The 18,278-nt window shown below is 35.7% G+C and overlaps 1 protein-coding gene across 6 annotated transcripts in view; it reads left to right on the top strand.

Moving 5' to 3' along the window:
* BRAF (B-Raf proto-oncogene, serine/threonine kinase) overlaps positions 1–18,278 on the top strand; it is a 162,434-nt gene that overhangs the window by 133,186 nt on the left and 10,970 nt on the right. For 5 of the 6 annotated variants that reach the window (XM_027101718.1, XM_027101716.1, XM_027101719.1 and 2 more), the window contains 4 exons: positions 474–592; positions 4,382–4,513; positions 10,755–10,889; positions 14,357–14,510. In XM_027101718.1, the coding sequence (XP_026957519.1) occupies positions 474–592; positions 4,382–4,513; positions 10,755–10,889; positions 14,357–14,510 (540 nt within the window). Of the gene's footprint in view, positions 1–473; positions 593–4,381; positions 4,514–10,754; positions 10,890–14,356; positions 14,511–15,562; positions 15,873–18,278 lie in introns of all 6 variants that reach the window. The other variant, XR_003431855.1, reaches the window with a different exon arrangement.

An 18,278-nucleotide genomic window follows, 5' to 3' on the forward strand; every position in this document is an offset into this window, starting at 1 on the left:
GTGGTAGTTGAGATGTAACTGAAGGCTCTACATTATATAACAATGAGGTGAGAAAAACGTAACGTTTCTTCTTCCATAAGCCCAAATTAAGATCCTGTCTGCCAGTTGCCTTCCTTCATTCCAGTGAAGAGCCTTTACAGCTTTCCCAGCAGTGCCAGAAAGATATTTGGGCCTACATTACTAAAATCTAATGGGAAAGTTTCAATGTCTCCCATAAACTTAGGAAAACATCTCACCTCATCCTACCACATTTCAAGCACCAAATATCTTAAAAGCAGGTCACAGAGTCCAAATAACACTATTTTTAAAACATATTTATTAACTTTAAAAGGAAATATGAAGTACTATACTTCTTTAAAGAATATCATAATATATAGAATTATAGAAATTAGATCTCTTACCTAAATTTTTCATAATGGTTGCTTTGATAGGAAAATGAGATCTGTTATTTTCCTTTACTTACTACACCTCAGATATTTTTCTTCATGAAGACCTCACAGTAAAAATAGGTGATTTTGGTCTAGCCACAGTGAAATCTCGATGGAGTGGGTCCCATCAATTTGAACAGTTGTCTGGATCCATTTTGTGGATGGTAAGAATTGAGGCTATTTCTCCATTAATTAAATTTTTGGACCCTGAGATGCTGTTGAGTTATTAGAAAGTCACTGAAGATTTCAACTATATAGTATTTTCATAGTTCTCAGTATTCACAAAAACCAATGTTGATCTTACTTTATATATAAATAGATTTTAACTTTTTATCTTTAAAAAGAATATTATGAAACCAGTTTCAGTATATTTCAAACAAAAAGTGTATTTTATAAACACTGTTTAAATTTTATTCAGATTGTCTCTTTAAAATATTTTGTGTTCAGAATGTTCTGTGTATCCGGTTTCAAAAAAAAAAAAGTATGCAATTTAAGCAGGTGTGATCTGCAGCCATTATTAAGGTTTCAATAAAAGAATTACTCCTTTTAAGAGAGAGACTGTTTCACAATCTTATTTAAGCCTAAATTGGAAAGTTACTTTCTTTAGACTAGAAAGAACTGTATAATTATGGGCAGCCAGGAAAGGAAAGACAAAAAGAAAAATGAAAGGTAGATTTTTAACACTGTCAGTTTTGTGGGCCCTGCATAGCTCTTTCTTTCTTTCTTTATTCCTATTTCTGCTTTGCGGAAAATAAGAAAGATAAGTTATAAGAGAAGGGAACTAAAACTTCTGTGCAGTTACTTTCAGCAGGCTGTGAAAAGGGCAGCATAGGATCATTTTCTTAAGCCAGCTGTTCTCAGAAGGGTCCTTAAGACCCTGTCAGAGGTCCCCAAGGTCATCCTGTGTGAAACTAGATTTTTCTTCATATTCTTCAACACATCAGAGCAGATTGAATGCATAAGCAAATATGTGACTCTAGCTGGCTGCTGTTAAACCAGTCAAAAAGAATTGCAGGGACTTCCCTGGTGGTCCAGTGGTTAAGACTCCACGCTTCCACTGCAGGGGATACGGGATCAGTCCCTGGTCGGAGAATGAAGATCCCACATGCCGCGCAGCATGGCAAAAAAAAAGAAAGAAAAAAAAAAAGAATTGCAGTACTATTCTTCTCACTAAACTTTGTTTTTGAAAATACAGTTACTTTTCATTAAAAAAAATGGGTGATCTATGTTAACATCTAATGACTGTTTTGTTATTTAAATTAATAAATATTTTAACAGTTTCTCAGTTAAGTTTTAATATGATGAATATCCACAGGTATAATCCACATAAACAGAAGCTTCTTGGGGTTGTCCATAATTTTTAAGACTGAAAAAGAGTCCTGAGACCAAAAAGTTTGAGAACATCTGCTCCAAGCTGAATACAGGGTGTCCCAAAACTCTTAGTGCAGTTTTAAGCTTTAAATAACTGAATCTGCAGTAAGACTTTGGGACACCCTGCTGGAAATAGAAAAGCTGCAAGGGCTTTCAAAGCCACATTGGCCTAAATTCCCTGAACTTATCTGTAGCAGTTCCATAAAGAGAATTCCAAGGTAGGATTCTGAATTAGTCAAGATACGCCTAGGGTTAAATTTGGCCGTGATTTCTTGTAATAATAACTGGCATTAGAGTGGCAAGGTGGGAAGGGGGCGGCATTGGACTAGGAGTCAGAAGGTCTGTACTCTCGTGCTCTGTTTGACTCTTAACTTGCACGTTCCTTGACCTCCTCCAAGTCTCTCCATCTTTAACATCGGGTTGAACTAGTGGATTTTGAATGCATTTTCTCAGGTTTAGTAATTAGAGTTAGCTATATTTTTTTCTTCAATATGTTTGTTTTAATAAATAATTATAAACAGGAAGCTAATTAATAATTGTAATCTGGATCTCAGATACCTTTAAGGCATATACCTTGCAACAAAGATAACAGTGTATCCTAAGGGGGAGAGAAATTGCAAAACCTACAATTATAAAGAAACAATTGTTACATGTTTTAAAGGTGTGTTTATTTTAACTACTGCGGGGAGAGTTAGGCTCAGTCAAGTCTCCAGATTTGTCCTTTTCCAAAAACCTTAGTTTATACAGTTTATAGACTACTATTACACATGAAGGTTTATATTTTCTTTTAATTTCTTTTTTGTTGATACCTGGGTAGATGGGTTCATCCTTTATTCCATCAAGCTGCGTTTTAAGACAAGAGATTAGTCAGTAGTACACTTAATTGTTGAGTAAAATCCTTTTGGGTTGATATTGCCTTCAGAAACAAATATGGTATTTCCATAGACTAGGAGAGAAGAGTTTGTTCAGAACCAAAGGTTATGTAATTCGCTGAATTATTTACAATAGTATTCTCAACCTTGCTTTATTTATATCTTAAAGAAGAAAGAAACTTCTGTGAAAATTTTTACAAATTACTAAATTAATTGAAGATAAATCATGCGTTTCTTATAAATAGATCCCATACGACATTTCATCAAATGATCTACCAACAACAGTGAGATAAAACTAAATTTTAAAAGGGTAGTTCTTACACTGTCCCTCACAGAAATTGTGTTCTGGCTTTGAAAATTATGTCTGTATCATAACCAGCCTCTTATATTCTGGCTTGTTCATTACATCACAGTTGTATGTGGTTTATTTTGCGCTGTACTACCAAGAGCAGTTATCAATAAAATATATGACAAAAGCAAATAGATAAAACCTTCTTCACTGCATGCCCCCCCCTCCCCGCAATCCTTTACTCTCATCTGGATCTCCCACGCATCTTTCATCAGTGGTTCTCAACCTTGGTTGGACATTAAAGTCATCTGGGGAACTATAAAAACTCACAATTGAAGCTGTTCCCATCCCCAGACTCTGATGGTATATTATTGGGCTAGAATGTAGTCTGGATGTTGAGAGGTTAAAGGCTGCACAGGTGAGTCTGTTTTGCAGGTGAGGCTGGATGCTCTACTGCCTGCCTTGAGAGATAGCCTGACCTGCCTTACCCTGACCAATAACCAAGAATCCTGTCCCAGGTCTTTCATTTTTGCAGTTAGTCCTGGTTTTGGTATCAAGTTAATGTTTTCACAAAGTTTTTTTAATACCCTGCAGTTGCTCTAATTTCTTCCAAATGAAACAATACAGAAGATGCAAGGTGAAAGAACTCCTTTAAGCTAAGATTTAATCAACTGTTTATTGTATTTCATGTAAACAGCTAATAAGAAATCTATCTGTAGAATACAGTGACTGAAATGTGTAAAAATGTAACAAATATGATTAGATCTGTATCTTTGCCCAAGAAGCAGCAGCCAAAAGATTCTTTATACCATCTTCTACTAAATCTACCTACTGTCTATTGCTTTTGTTAATAAAGCATCCATAGCATATTTATACCGTTTTTGGAGGCAAGAAAGGAGTTTGAGTTTATCAGTCTTGAAATTTTACCTTTATTGTCTAAGGTGCCCTGAGATAAGGAGAATCATTTGTACCAATGGGAAACTTAAATTCTAAGGTGATTACCATAGTGGTTGTGCTACTTCCAAACACATCTCATAACAACAGGTCTAGTATTTCTTTCCTGAATCAGGAATGGAAGGTAGGAACTCACTCTTGATAGGGTAAGTCATGGGAAAAATTCAAATGGCAGTGATGGTATTTTGTACAGAAAGAGGGCAGCTGATAAAATTATAAAATCTTAGTAATGTATATAGAATCTCAGCTAGTACTGCCTCTCTCAGAGTTTACAGAGCATTTTTTAAAATTTATCTTTCATAATCAGTTTTATTTCTTTGGCCATAAGTAAGAGAATTGATTACGTATTACGTGGGTTATTTAATGATAGAAACATTGTTCTGGGAATTATAATAGTTTGGTTTTCAGTCTTTATTCAGTTGATGTGAAGAATAAACAAGAATATTTTTCTTTTTATGTTCTACCAGGCACCAGAAGTAATCAGAATGCAAGATAAAAACCCATATAGCTTTCAGTCAGATGTATATGCATTTGGGATTGTTCTGTATGAATTGATGACCGGACAGTTACCTTATTCAAACATCAACAACAGGGACCAGGTAAATATTTACCATCTCTTGAGGTTCATTTTACTGTTTGTAGAAAGGCTCCAGTTCATTGTAGAAAAGAGGTATTGGATCCTGGGTAAGCATGGAAGATAGATCTCTTGATCTTTGTCACCAGTTTTAGAACCTTTTGTATACTGTTGGCAGTAATAGTAGCATGTAAGGCCTTTCCTGGAAATACCATGCTTAAATCTTGTAGTGGAGTGAAACTCCTGATCTTCTGACTAGAAACTAGAGATGCAATAATGATTATACCTCATGCCTCTTGACCATGGCACAGTTAGAAGAATGAGCTCTGCTGCTACAGCATCTGGACTTATCCCTTTTACTCTATCACAGATTGTGCTCTCTGAGCCAGGCCCTCAGCTCTGAACTTCTTTATATCAAATCCTTATAAAATTATTAAGATTTCTCCATACTTCTTAAATTTTTAAAACTAGGTAAATGAAAGGACTGTTACATCATGCTTTCATTTTTCTGTGGTGAGAATTCAAGTAGGAGGGAATTTTTTACTTCTCTCTTCCTAAAAGTTTCTGTTCTCTGTTCCTTACCTTCCAAAGTATAGCCTCGTGCAGCTCTTTGCCTTTTCGATCCCAGCCATATTAAATTCACCTAGTCTTTTAATACTGGCCAAGAAAAATGAATTGTCTTTACTGAAATTACCTCATATACCTCAACATTTTAAAAGTGCATGTGTGTGTGTGTGTGTGTGTGTGTAGAGAGATTGCCGCAATTACAGTTAATATAATAGAAAACAATAGTTGACCATATAAACTGTGATTAAATAATATTTATACATTATACTGTGATGTACATGTGAATCACCTGGATAATTTGTTTAAAAAATGGAGATGCTGGAGTAGATTCTGATTCAGTGGGGTGGGTCCAAGCATCTGCATTTTTAATAAGTTTTCTAGTTGTTTCTGATACATACAAAAGTTGAGAATCACCAGTGTAAAGAATCTTCAAAAGCATGAGTGTTTTATGTGTTTGATCATAACCTCCCAACCTAATGAAATGATAATTTTTAATGTATAAATATATTACTTCATTTAGTAGTGTTTTGGTCAACAGTTCAACTCTCAGTCTTTTTGGTGATACTGAAGCTTTCTGAAGATACTGAGTAGCTTTCTCACTAAGAACTTATAACTATCATGTGGTATCAGAGAAGTAATCTAAGTTGTCATATACTTTGCATATGCTTATTGAATCACCATATGGCCCTTACCCAACAGTGGTCTGGATTCTCTATTTTGAGAATTTTAAAAATGACTGCCTTTCTACATAAGTCAGCATAAAACTAATTTTTTAAATTGCTGTTTGGTCTTTCTAACTACTTTCATAGCTTTAGAGTGTTGGATTATAGCTTTAAGTGTTAAAAAGGAATCTATGACCTGGCTTCTGATGATCTGATCTTTTAAGCCTCCATGAAACTTCGATTCAGGACGGACCAAGATAGTAGCTAAAGAACATAAAAACATTGAAACATTGCACTTAGTGTACTTGTGACAGATCCTAGATCACTGAGATGATTGATTTGACGATAGCAGTCTGAAGAGCAAGATTGTCTCTAATTTAGCAGCTTCACGTGCTCTGCCTTTTACAGTCTTATTAACTCAACCATACAGCATAATACCCCATGCCGTGTTTAATTTTCCTATGCATTCTGTTCTTCTAGAGGAATTACGAGGGAATTTTAGTTTAGTTTTAATTGATTTATCATAGAGACTACAAATAATAAAAATTTATGAACCTAAGATCTGGATGAAATACATTTGTCAGTAAATAAGTTTATTTTAATGAAATAATAAAGTTATATTATGGAAATAAGTAGTAGTGTCTCCAAAATATGGAAAAAGCGTCCCAGAGTTCTGCACTCATCCACTTCTTGGCATTTTAGGTGCTTTGTCCTCCATGGGAGTATAATAAATGATGTGGCAAGGGCTTACTCTCCATGAGAGAAGTAAGTGAGTGACCAACAGAAGGGTAAGGCCTTTACTAGTTAATTCTTTCTGGGAGTATAGTTAGAGCCTTCTGGAATATGCCAGTCTGAAACCAAGTATTTGATGAAGAAAAAGGATATGAAAGAATTATATACTCTTCCCATCATCCCCATTCTACTTCATTACCTTCTAGTCTGCTTTCTTCAAGTGGCGCTTTCCATGGAACTCCCTCTTTTGAATCAGTAACTCTAGTCATCCTCAGTGAAGTAACCCCCAGGTACTGTTCCATCCATCTCCTTGATTTGATTTTTCTTTCTCTCATACTTTGATCTCCATGGCTCTCAGATTGGACTTCTATTTGAAAATCTAGGAATATTCTTTTTTTTCCATGGGAGATGGGACAGCTGCTTCATTACCATATAATATGGTAATGACCCATGCCCCTATACTCTCACCCCCCCATAGTCTGAGGTGGCAGGTTTTGCCTGTAAATTCAAGGCAGGACTCTGGTAAAGCAGTGTGATGTAATGGCAGACCTTGGACTCATGACCTGCATGACCTGGCCACTGTACCTCTCTAGGTATCTTTTCTTTTTCAATTATTAAAAATAAGAGAATGAACTAAAGAATTCCTTAACAGTTACAAAGATTGAGTTCTTTCCTAAAACAGGTTTCTTAGCTCCTTGAGGGATGACCACCTCTATGTTACTTTGCAGAGTAGCATGCCTTTTTACTTCACTTACCCTAGTGCCGAAAGTCTGAGAAATTGCTTTGTCATTTTTTCCCCCTCTTTATCATTCTGTTTTGCTCTCTTTCAGTGCAGCTTCTTTACTAAATTGGGATTAATCATGTGCTCAGTTAAGCTAGGTATATTGGCTTTTTTTTTTATTGGAGCAGACGTGCTGTGTCATCCTAGAAGAAAATAGCATAACATTTATTATTTCACATGAATTCCAGTTATCATTGCTATAGCAAACCACCTAAAACGTAGTGGCTTAGACAAATTGTAAATCTGCAATTTGAGCTTCTCTCAGTGTGGAAGGCTTATCTCTTTCATATGGTATTATTGGCTGTGGTAGATTCACTGGGTGTTAAAGGATCTACTTCCAAAATGGCTTGAAAACATACCTGAGAAGGTATGTGACCAGTTAGCCGTCAGCTGGAAGCTTAGTCTTGGCCGAGGGCCAGGGGCCTCAATTCTTCTCGACATGGGTCTTTCTGTGACGACTTTTTCACAGGAACCTTGGACTTTCTCACAGTATGGTGGCTGGGTTCTAAGCACAAGATCTCAAGGAGACAGAAAATGATAATAAGTACCAGTGTCTTATCAACATGCAAATTATTTTAATAAAAAATTTTGATATCTACTGTATGCAAAAGCTGTGAGATATAGAAGGATGCAAAGGTGAATAAAACACAGGCTGTGCTCTCAGTTCTGTTGAGGCAGTGCAGGGGGTGATGTTGAGGATGAGCAGACCTGTGCTCCAGTAACACAGAGGAGTGAATGAAGGGGTAGGGATACCAGGAGTGCGGCTGTAGATGGAGAATGAAAATAACCAGTCCCAGAATTTCAAACTGAGCTATTGATTTTGTAGTTAAGTGCTACTTGAATTTTCTATCCATGAATTACATCCAGGAAAGACCTTTCCTTTAAGCTTAAATAGTTGCAAAGAATGTAATTTCCAGTGTATTATATTGACATTTCAAAAAAAAAAGCATTATATCATTCTTTTAAATGTACCAAATAAAATCTAAACGTCATACTGATTTGATTCTTACCATCATCACTTGTTTAAAAAATAAAAAACCTCGGGCTTCCCTGGTGGCGCAGTGGTCGGGAGTCCACCTGCCGATGCAGGGGACGCAGGTTCGTGCCCCGGTCTGGGAGGATCATGCGTGCCGCGGAGCGGCTGGGCCCGTGAGCCATGGCCGCTGAGCCTGCGCGTCCGGAGCCTGTGCTCCGCGGCGGAAGAGGCCGCGGCAGTGGGAGGCCCGCGTACCGCAAAATAAATAAATAAAAATAAAAAACCTCTTCATTAGTTTTTGGAATTTTACATGGCTCTTTTTTTGTCTGTAAATTATTTGTATCCTACTTCCTCCACAGAATTTTTTCCCTAATGTAACATATTTGTGTGCTCTAAACCCTTTTATTGCTCATTCAAATTATATCTCTGCAACAAAAAAATGTGCTTAAATTTAGAACTAAAAAAGTTTTTCCCAGTGACTTTGGGCTGTTAACTTTTTTAATTCCAAATTATGCTATTAATAATTATTAAATATATAACTGATGAAAATAACATGAGTTTTGATATAAAGAAACAGGTAAAATTTTATTGGAAGTGTGTTTCTTAATGAGCAACATGGGGCTTTTGTTTTCTCTTCAGTCGTTTATTTGTGAAAAATATGACCTTTGCTAGAATAAGCTGGGACTTAGCGTCAGTCCTTCTAGTTTTATTTTTAAAGAAGTAAGTGCTGAGGAATATTGTTCAAATAAATAAGAATATGGGAAAGTCAGGAGTTTTGTTATAACCACATGCAGAGTTCAGCAGACCACCTTCAGGTTCAGTAATTCATTAAGTCTTATAGAACTCACTGAAAGTTGTTAATACTCACGTTATGGTTTATTAAAGCAAAAGGATACAGATTAAAATCAGCCAAGGGAAGAGGCACATAGGGCAGAATTCAGGAGAGTTTCACATAGGGAACTTCCAGTTGTCCTCTTCCCGTGGAATTGTGGCCAGCACTCAGTTCTCCTGGCAGTCATGCGTGACAATGTGCAGGAAGTGTTGCCAACCAGGGTAATTCACTGGAGCCTTGAGTTATTGTTGGGCCTCAGTCACGTAGATAACAATTGACCACCTCTGTTGTTGACCTTAGTTTTTAGCCTCTACAGAGGTCAAGCTGATACCATATAACTTAAAGCCCCCTCTGTAGAATCACATTGATAGCATAGACTATCTGACATGACCTTAGACTCCCAGATAAACAAAGGCACTCTTAACAGGCAGGACATTCCAAGGGCTTAGGGATTACCTCCCAGGAGCCAAAGGCAAAGGCCAGCCCTCTCTTTGGGCAAGATTAGTTCTTTACCGTAACCATATCACTGCTTATTTGAACTCATTTCTATAGCATACCAAAAATTATATAATAACTTGTCATTTAAAATTATTTTAACAATCAGCTGACAATTCAGTTAATTTTGCTGAAAGCAAAGAATTGGAAACCAACTGTCTTGCAAAGGGATTTGCTACCCATTCATTAGCGTCCAGTTAGACCAATATTTGGAAGCATCCCTTTGGTACCCTCAGCAGTGTTACTTACACACTGACGCAGTGTGCACGGTAGTTAAATTCCATGTAGGTAAAAGGTGTGCCTTTTGTGAAGTGGGAGAAGGGCAGTTGTGACAGAGGAGATGGAAAGGAGGTTAAACTTTACATCTTCACTTTAGTGGTGCTTGGGCAAATCATCTTATAGTTAAGTAAGGGTTATCACAGCACCAAACAAGAAATAACATAAAATAGCATATCAGACTTGACTGTTCCTAAAATTTATCAGTTCTACCTTGTAACCTGGGATCTCTGACTGGCTCTCTCCACCTTAGCCTCTAGTCTGTCCCTATTGAACCTATTCCCTGTAAGATCAAAACCCCTCTCTCTTCCGTGACACCTAAGACTGTTAACATCTGTCTCTGCCCACTTTCAAAAGAACCACAAGTCAGAAAATTAGAAATGTAAGAAATCAGAAAATTATAAATCTCTGTACCCAGGGAAGACAAGGCTTTTTACTTTATTAAACATTAAATTTTAGTTCCCAGTAGCTTTACCTTCCCTCTGGAGGAGGGTCTGGTTCTCAGACTTATATAACTAAATGCCCCATTAGAGTTTCCTCAACAAAAGAATTTAAAATTCAGATGCCAAAACAACTGTTAAAAAGGTTAACTATTTTGGTTGAGTAGAAGAGGCCCGATCTGTGTTTCAGAATGATTACTATCAGTGGGAAAATGGATTGGATAAGGAGAGACTGGAAGCATGCGGAGCAGTTAGGAGACCTTTGCAGTAGTCCAGGGGTCATGAAGATTTCGCCTTGCAGCACATTAAGTATTGATTCCCCACAGTCTATGGTATATAGGAATCAGAATACTAGTAGCATTGTGTTTTTTAACCTTCTATTGAAGTGTAATGTACATACAGGAAAGTACATGTCATAAGTGCACAGCTTGTTGAATTTTCAATGTTTATATATTTTTCAACTTATCTACAAGGTTATATGATTTGCCTTTTTTTTCCTCCCCAGATAATTTTTATGGTGGGACGAGGATATCTATCTCCAGATCTCAGTAAGGTACGGAGTAACTGTCCAAAAGCCATGAAGAGATTAATGGCAGAGTGCCTAAAAAAGAAAAGAGATGAGAGACCACTCTTTCCCCAAGTAAGAAAAAGCTTTATGTTACCTAGAAGGACAGACTAATATTCTGATGCAGATTTTTAAGCACTTTTTAGAGCACAGTTTGTATTTTACGGATTTGGATTCCATGTGATTATGTGCAGACTCCAGATAAGTAAACACATAAAGGTGATTTTATAAAGGTTGAACCAGTGGTACACCTAAAAACTTAGGATCCCAATACAAAATATTCAGAAAGATTTTGCTTTTGTCTAGCAGTTCTCAAACTTTTTGGTCTCAGAACTGTTTTCTACACTTAAAAATTATTGAAGAACCCCAAAGACCTTCTGTTTGTGTAAGTAGTAATTCCCATTTTAGAAATTAATACTTTTTAAAATATTTATTTATAAATTTATTTAAACATAATAAAACCATTACATGTTAAATAATGTTTTATGAAAAATAATTATATTTTCCCAAACAAAAAAATTTCGAAAAAAGTGGCATTGTTTTAGACTTTTCGCAAATCTCTGCAAAAAGAAGATAGCTGGATTCTCTGCTTTGCATTCATTATGTTGCAATATCTTACATTATATAGCCTCTGAAAACTCCACTTACACTTGTAAAATAATGAAAGTAAAAAGGGCAAATAATATCTTAGTGCTAGTATAAAAATAGTTTTTCTACAGACTATACTTTGTGCACTGCTACTTTTATTCTTCTTGATGGTAAAATTAAACAGGTTGCAAGCATCCCTTTAATGTTAGGTTTTTTTGAGGGGCATTTTTACCTGGGACAAAAAGAGAAGGCAACTATTGGTACTGTCTGCCGTTCTCTGATTCTTGGAAACTTTCCATTGTTTTTTATCTTTTCAAGTTGGAAGGCTAAAGCCCTCAATTTAATAATCTTTCATAAGCCTCATGAACTGGAACTAAGTACCTGAACAGTCTTAGAAAGTTTAGCTGTAGTAGATATTGTAATATAAATTCCGTGTTTTATAATGCCTAGAAAAATCACGATAGCGCTGTATAAATCTGTCCCAATGAGTCAGTACAGTTTTCAGGTGGGAAGTGCTGACTCCCATAACTCAGCTACCATGTGGTCCTTTGTGAATGCTATCAGTCCTAGCTCAGTTTCTTAGAAGTCAGTGTTACAGGAATGTGTGAATCTTTTATCCCTATCTAAAGAATTAAAGATTGAATTTTTGCTTTTAACAAGTCTCTCAGGGGCTTGTCCCAGAGCAGGGAGGGGAGGCTGAATGGCTGCATAGGTAGTTATATGTTTTACATATTGGAATTCTACGTTACTATTCCTTTGAGGAAGAGTTGGGTTTTTTTAAACCCAGAAAACCACTGGTTTAAGACCATCAAAGTAAACGACCGGTATTGTTGGCCATTGTGAGCAGGACTCTGCACCCTGTTCTCTTTTCACATTCCAGGTGCTAGGGTTTCCTATTAAACGTGGTTGATGTACATTAATAATGCAGATTATATCCTTAGGCTCACTTTTCAAATGGTATTAAAAGGGACAAAATGGTCATATTTCTTAATATAAGTAATATTTTATTCTTTTCATGGTATCAGAAAATGAAATACATATATGAGTATTCCAGATTATTAAAAGCTGCCCCTTTTAAGTATTATTTTTAAATTTTCATTACAGGATGTCTCTTCACACCATATGCAAACATAAATTTCAGATGGCTAAAGGTTTATATGTAAAAAACAAAACTATAAAATAACAAATCATTTTTATAACCTTAAGGTAGGAAAGGCTCTCCTAAGCAAGAGGCAGAATCCAGAAGTTATAAAGGAAAAGGTTAGCAGGTATGACTACATTAAACATTTTAAAATTTCTATATAGTAAAAATAATATTGAAAGGAAAACACTGAGAAAAATAATTGTAGCATGTATAATAAAGAGTGTTTATGCTATACAGAGGACTCCTACAAATCCATAAGTAAAAGGTAATCAAAGGAAAATCAACAAAGAATATGCACTGGTGATTCACAGAAGAAGTACAAATGCGGAATGAACTTAAGCACAGGATGTTAGGAATAATAACATCAGTGATAATCAGTAAAATGCAAAGTCACAATTGTGAAATACATTTTGATTTTGTCTCTGAGATTGATAGTATCCAGCATTGGGTACAATGTTGGGAAGTAAGGAAGGAATGTTGGTAAGAATGTAAATTGGTTTGACCTTTTTTGAAAGGACTTGGTAGACTCCATAAACTTAAAATACATACACCTTTTGCTCTGGTAATTCCACTCCTGAAAATCTATGCTATATGCTACAGAATCTGCCCCCACAGGTATCCGGATAAAGACTGTTAACTGTAACTGGAAAAATTAAAGACATAAAGATCAAGGTATCTCTCTGTAGATGGCTTGGATGTCAGTGAGGGAAAAAGAAAGCAATGCAGAAAAATGTGTACTGTGATACCACTTTAAATGGTGGTGAGGGAGGGGATGGGCTCTGTTTTCATATGTGCATGTTTATGCATAGGAAAGGTCCAGAAGAAAGTATAGACTCCTTAACAGTGGTTACCCCTGGAAGGTAGCATTCATACTTTCCTGTATTATTTGAATTTTTATTTGTGTGTTATGCTTATAATTTTAAAAATTTTGTAACATTGCTTCTTTGCCTTCTTATACTAATCACTCTACAGATTACAGTTTAACTTCAAAAAAATTTTTGGTAGCTGAGAAAAATAATAATAGTAGTATATAATGTGTATAATACTATATAGTATATAATCATAGTAGTAGTAATAATGGCTGCTAAAGTTTTATTGAGTACTTACTATATGCCAGGCATTGTGCCAAGCCTTTTATATGTATGTTTCATGCATTATCATACTGTATGCCTTCAAGAGTCATAACCGGTTTCTTTGTACCTTAAAAATGTGCTGTATTTCTACATTTTGTGCATTGGTGTCTACTTGTAGAGTTTTCCTATCTTTTCTTTCACTTATGGGTATTCATCTGTCACTTCTCACTCCTGTGGTGCTGGCATTCTGGGTCATTGGGGCCCTGTTTTTAATTATGTGTGTGTAAGACATTTCCCATTACTAAATTTCTTTAAAGAATAAGTTGCTCTAATGGTTCTGTTTATGAAGTTATATAGTGCTTTCGTTATTTATGCTCCATCTTCTTCCCAAAAGGGACTTGTGGTCTGTGAGAAATAGGTATATAATTGATTTTAAATTTTTTTTTATTTACTGTTTCAAGGCTGGCAAATGATCTAAAATTATAAAATGTAAAGAAAAGCTAACTATGGGTTACTTTTCCCATTCAGTTTATAGAGAGTAAAGCTGTAATAGTTTGGTAATTTTCTCTTCTTTTTAAGGAAAAGTATCAGTTTCTTTACTATTTTCCAGGCATTTGAGATAATAGTGAAAACAGTGTATTATAAGATTTCATATGCTTTCTTGTAGAGTATGATGGGGCTCTTAAAGATTAACACCACCTAGATTTTCATCATTCTTTCTTTTTTTCTTTTTTTAGATTCTCGCCTCTATTGAGCTGCTGGCCCGCTCATTGCCAAAAATTCACCGCAGTGCATCCGAACCCTCTTTGAATCGGGCTGGCTTCCAAACAGAGGATTTTAGTCTGTATGCTTGTGCTTCTCCAAAAACACCCATCCAAGCAGGGGGATATGGTGCGTTTCCTGTCCATTTAACAAACTAAATGAGTGACAGAGTGTAGGACAGTAGGGACAAAGGAAAGTGAACATATGTTTGCTTACATATTTGTTAAATTGAATAGGATATTCTTTTTTTTTAAGGTGAACAAAAGAACATGTATGTTTTTAAAGACTGGATATAATTGTTTTGCCAATCTAAAATTCATACTTAGCATTAGAGTTTCAACATCGAAGGGTTTTTGAAGTTCTCAGACATTGCTGAAAATTCACAGTACCTTTTCCAGAGGTTTTACTTCCCGTTCCAAGTTTATTTTGTTTACTTGATTATTCTAATTATTAAACTTCAGTTAAACTTTCCTCACTCACCTTTTGCTGTTAGCTGTCCTGCGTCCATTAGGGGCTCCAAGAACAACGCTGCCACCTGTGTGTGTGATGGCAGGTGGGAAGCTGACAGTAGGTTAGGCTGTGTTAGTGAAGGTAAACTGAACAGGTCTAATTAGGAGTCACTAAAATTGAATAAGCTTATTTTTATTCTTAATATTTTTTCTTATAACTATTTCTTTTTGTTAATACAGTTTGGAAAATATAGTTGTCCTTTATTCCCTTAGAGCAGTATAAATTATGGGTACAGGTAACCAGAGATATTGCTGAGTGGCATGTTTGACATGAGTAACATGGTTTAACTTTGGATTTTTAGTTAATATTTCTTTATATATTAAGGATGTCTTACACAATGCAGAAGTCGAATTTCCTTACAAATGCATTGCCTCCTCTTCCTTCCAAAAAGTTCCACAGAATTCTGTGAGAACTTGTAGGTTTGTTTTGTTCTTCTTTTAGATAACTGTGGTTGCCAAACAACCAGGTAATGGATTTTTTAAAAATTATTATTTTAGGTTATACTCACCTCTCATGATGCATATTAGCAATGACTTATCCGTGTGTCTCTGTCCTCCTTATTATGAATGTATGAATTGTTTTTTTTTATTCCACGGTGTGTGTGTGTGTGTGTGTGTGTGTGTGTGTATAGTACGTTTAGCGCTTTCTAATGCTTACACTTTCTTATGTAGAAAATAACTGTAATGTGGCAGTCAGTATATTCTTACTGTGAACCAGAATCTTACCGGGAATCAAAAGTGAAAGAAGCAGCATTGCTGTCATCAAAGAAATCACCGTCTCTACTTCAGAGTCAGCCTAGGGACCAAAGCCAGCCTCTTAAATACATCTTCATTTACTCAGTTTGGAGTTGTGATGATATTAAATATAACTGACAGTTCCAGGGTTATTCAGGGGCACACAGATGGCATTTGCATAAATGCCATCCTTCTTGGAAGCCAATAAAGAAGAAAATCGGGAGGACTTTAGTGATAATTTAGTCTTGTAAGTATCACAAATAAATTTTTGAAATATTTTCTTTATTTGAATAAGTTAGATTTCATCCAGGGAAACCACTCAGTGATAAGTTTGGCATACCTTGTGCCCCCCCATTTGGGTATCTTAAGATAAATAATGCCATTCATGTTTTTAGAAATAAATTCATGACTTTGAATGTAGGAAGAGTAGTGAAAAAGAACGTTTATTGTATTTTAAAAAATGAGAATAAGAAAGTCATAAAAGAATGTGACTTATTCAGAAACATAAAAGTGTGTGATTTCTAAATCTTCCAGTGACGCTAAAGATGTGATTATTAGTAACTATTAGATTGGGTTTTATTTATTCACAAATTGAATAGCAAGCATGTAGCTAACAAAGTTTTTACAAATTGACTTGGTCTGTGGAATGCTCAAAGGTTTGGGCATTTTGAGGCACAAGAGTCAAAGGATCTTTTTATTGACAGAGCTCTTTCATAATTCCTCAGCATACTTTCTTCACTTTTATCTTCCTTTCTTTGTTCACTCTCTTTTTTTCCCCCCAACACTACCCACACTAAATACTACCCAGCTCCCCACATCTGCATTTGACACTTTTCCTTCCTTTCTTTACCAGTCTCCTTTGCCAGAGGGCATTTGCGAAACTCTTAGAGCTGCTCAGAAAACTCATTATACCAGGGGTCCCCAATCCCTGGGCCGCACAGCAGGAGGTGAGTGGCAGGCAATGGAGCGAAGCTTTGTCTGTATTTACAGCTGCTTCCCATCGCTCACATTACCACCTGAGCTCCACCTCCTGTCAGCATTATGGTGAATTGTATAATTATTTCATTATATATTACAATGTAATAATAATAGAAATAAAGTGCACAATAAATGTAATGTGCTTGAATCATCCTGAAACCATTCCCCCGACCCCGTCCGTGGAAAAATTGTCTTCCACGAAACCGGTCCCTGGTGCCAAAAAGGTTGGGGACCACTGCATAATACCATCCCATTGACATTTGAACATGCCTTCAATGGACTGCATAGTAATTCTCTTCTTTCCAAATTGGGCCCACTGGAAATGTTATTGGGAGAACATTAAAAATAGAGCAGGTGAAATATATAAATAACATGGATCTGGAGAAGTAGAAAGCATTAGAATGATACATGGTAGTTTCCCTTTCTGTTGTTGCTGTTTGTCTGTTTGATACTGAGTCTTAGATGTATTCTCCAAATAAGAAAAACAGTATTTTCCTAACCATGTGTAGAGTTAATCTTTTTGACTAAGGAATTGAAACAGAAGGACATTCATTATCTTGCAGCTGACGGCTTCTTTCCTAAAATCTGAAGCCTCAGATCTTTTCATTAAAGTTGATATCCTTCTTCAGAAGGCAGCCATTTTATAAAATTTGTTTTACATTTTAAAAGTTTTACCAGTCAGTGATGAGGAATGAGGTTTGTCTTCTTGGTTTTAAGTAGTTTAGGGATCACAGCATTTAACTCAAATACTTCAGGTTTGTTTGTTTTCAGATATTACAGGATTGTACCAACCATTTAAATACTAAACCAGTAGTTAAAGTCATTCTCTTTAAAATAGTGACTATTTAACACACTTGCTTATTAAATGGCCTTTCTCTCAAGTAGATCACACTCAATTTAAGGAAATGATCTGCCTTTTTTTTTTAAGTGTTATGAAAAGAGTATTTCATGACTAAAACGTTTTGTCAGTTATAGTCTTATTTGAGAATTACTGAACATTTCTATGGTACTTTTTCTTTTACTAAATATTTCATCTCTCCTGTGATCATTTCTCTAAGAATTTTAAGAAGTCCAGTGTGTCTCTGGCAGAATGTTCCTCATCCTTTAGAAACTGCCTGAAAGGTCACCACAAAAAAAGAATGGGACTTATTCTAGTTTCAAATGACTGCCCCCCTACATCTAAGACAGGGATTTATTTACGTACAAAATAACGTGTTAGATTTTTCACAGCATATTTAATCTTTAAGGAATTCTTTATCAAATTATATGTGTAACAGCCACTGAAATACATTTAATTCTAGAATTAAGGGTGATTAGTAATATCTTAAAACTAGTTAATCAAGTCCTTAGCTTTCAAATTAACAAAGCATGATATTGGAGGTGTCTGAAATCTTGGGATCTTCCCAAGTGTTCTTTGCCCCATTCCTTAATAAAGTCAAATGGAAAATAGAGCTTAGGTTATTCTCAGCCAAAAAGGAGGTTATTTAAAAAGTTTCATTTTGGCCTCTGCTTGATTTTTTGGTTAATAATTAAATTATTTTAAAGTCAGAATATCTAGATGTTTCACTTCAAACAACTTCACACAAGCAGAGTTGGCTCTTACCTCAAATAAAATAGGGTAGGAGTTGGGATAGTAGAGATTTCCTGATATGCAAGGAGGAATAAGCAAGAAAAA

This window comes from Aethalodelphis obliquidens, unplaced genomic scaffold, assembly GCF_003676395.1.
Source record: "Aethalodelphis obliquidens isolate GAN/ISIS:26980383/991018 unplaced genomic scaffold, ASM367639v1 scaffold5, whole genome shotgun sequence".
Lineage (NCBI taxonomy): Eukaryota > Metazoa > Chordata > Mammalia > Artiodactyla > Delphinidae > Aethalodelphis > Aethalodelphis obliquidens.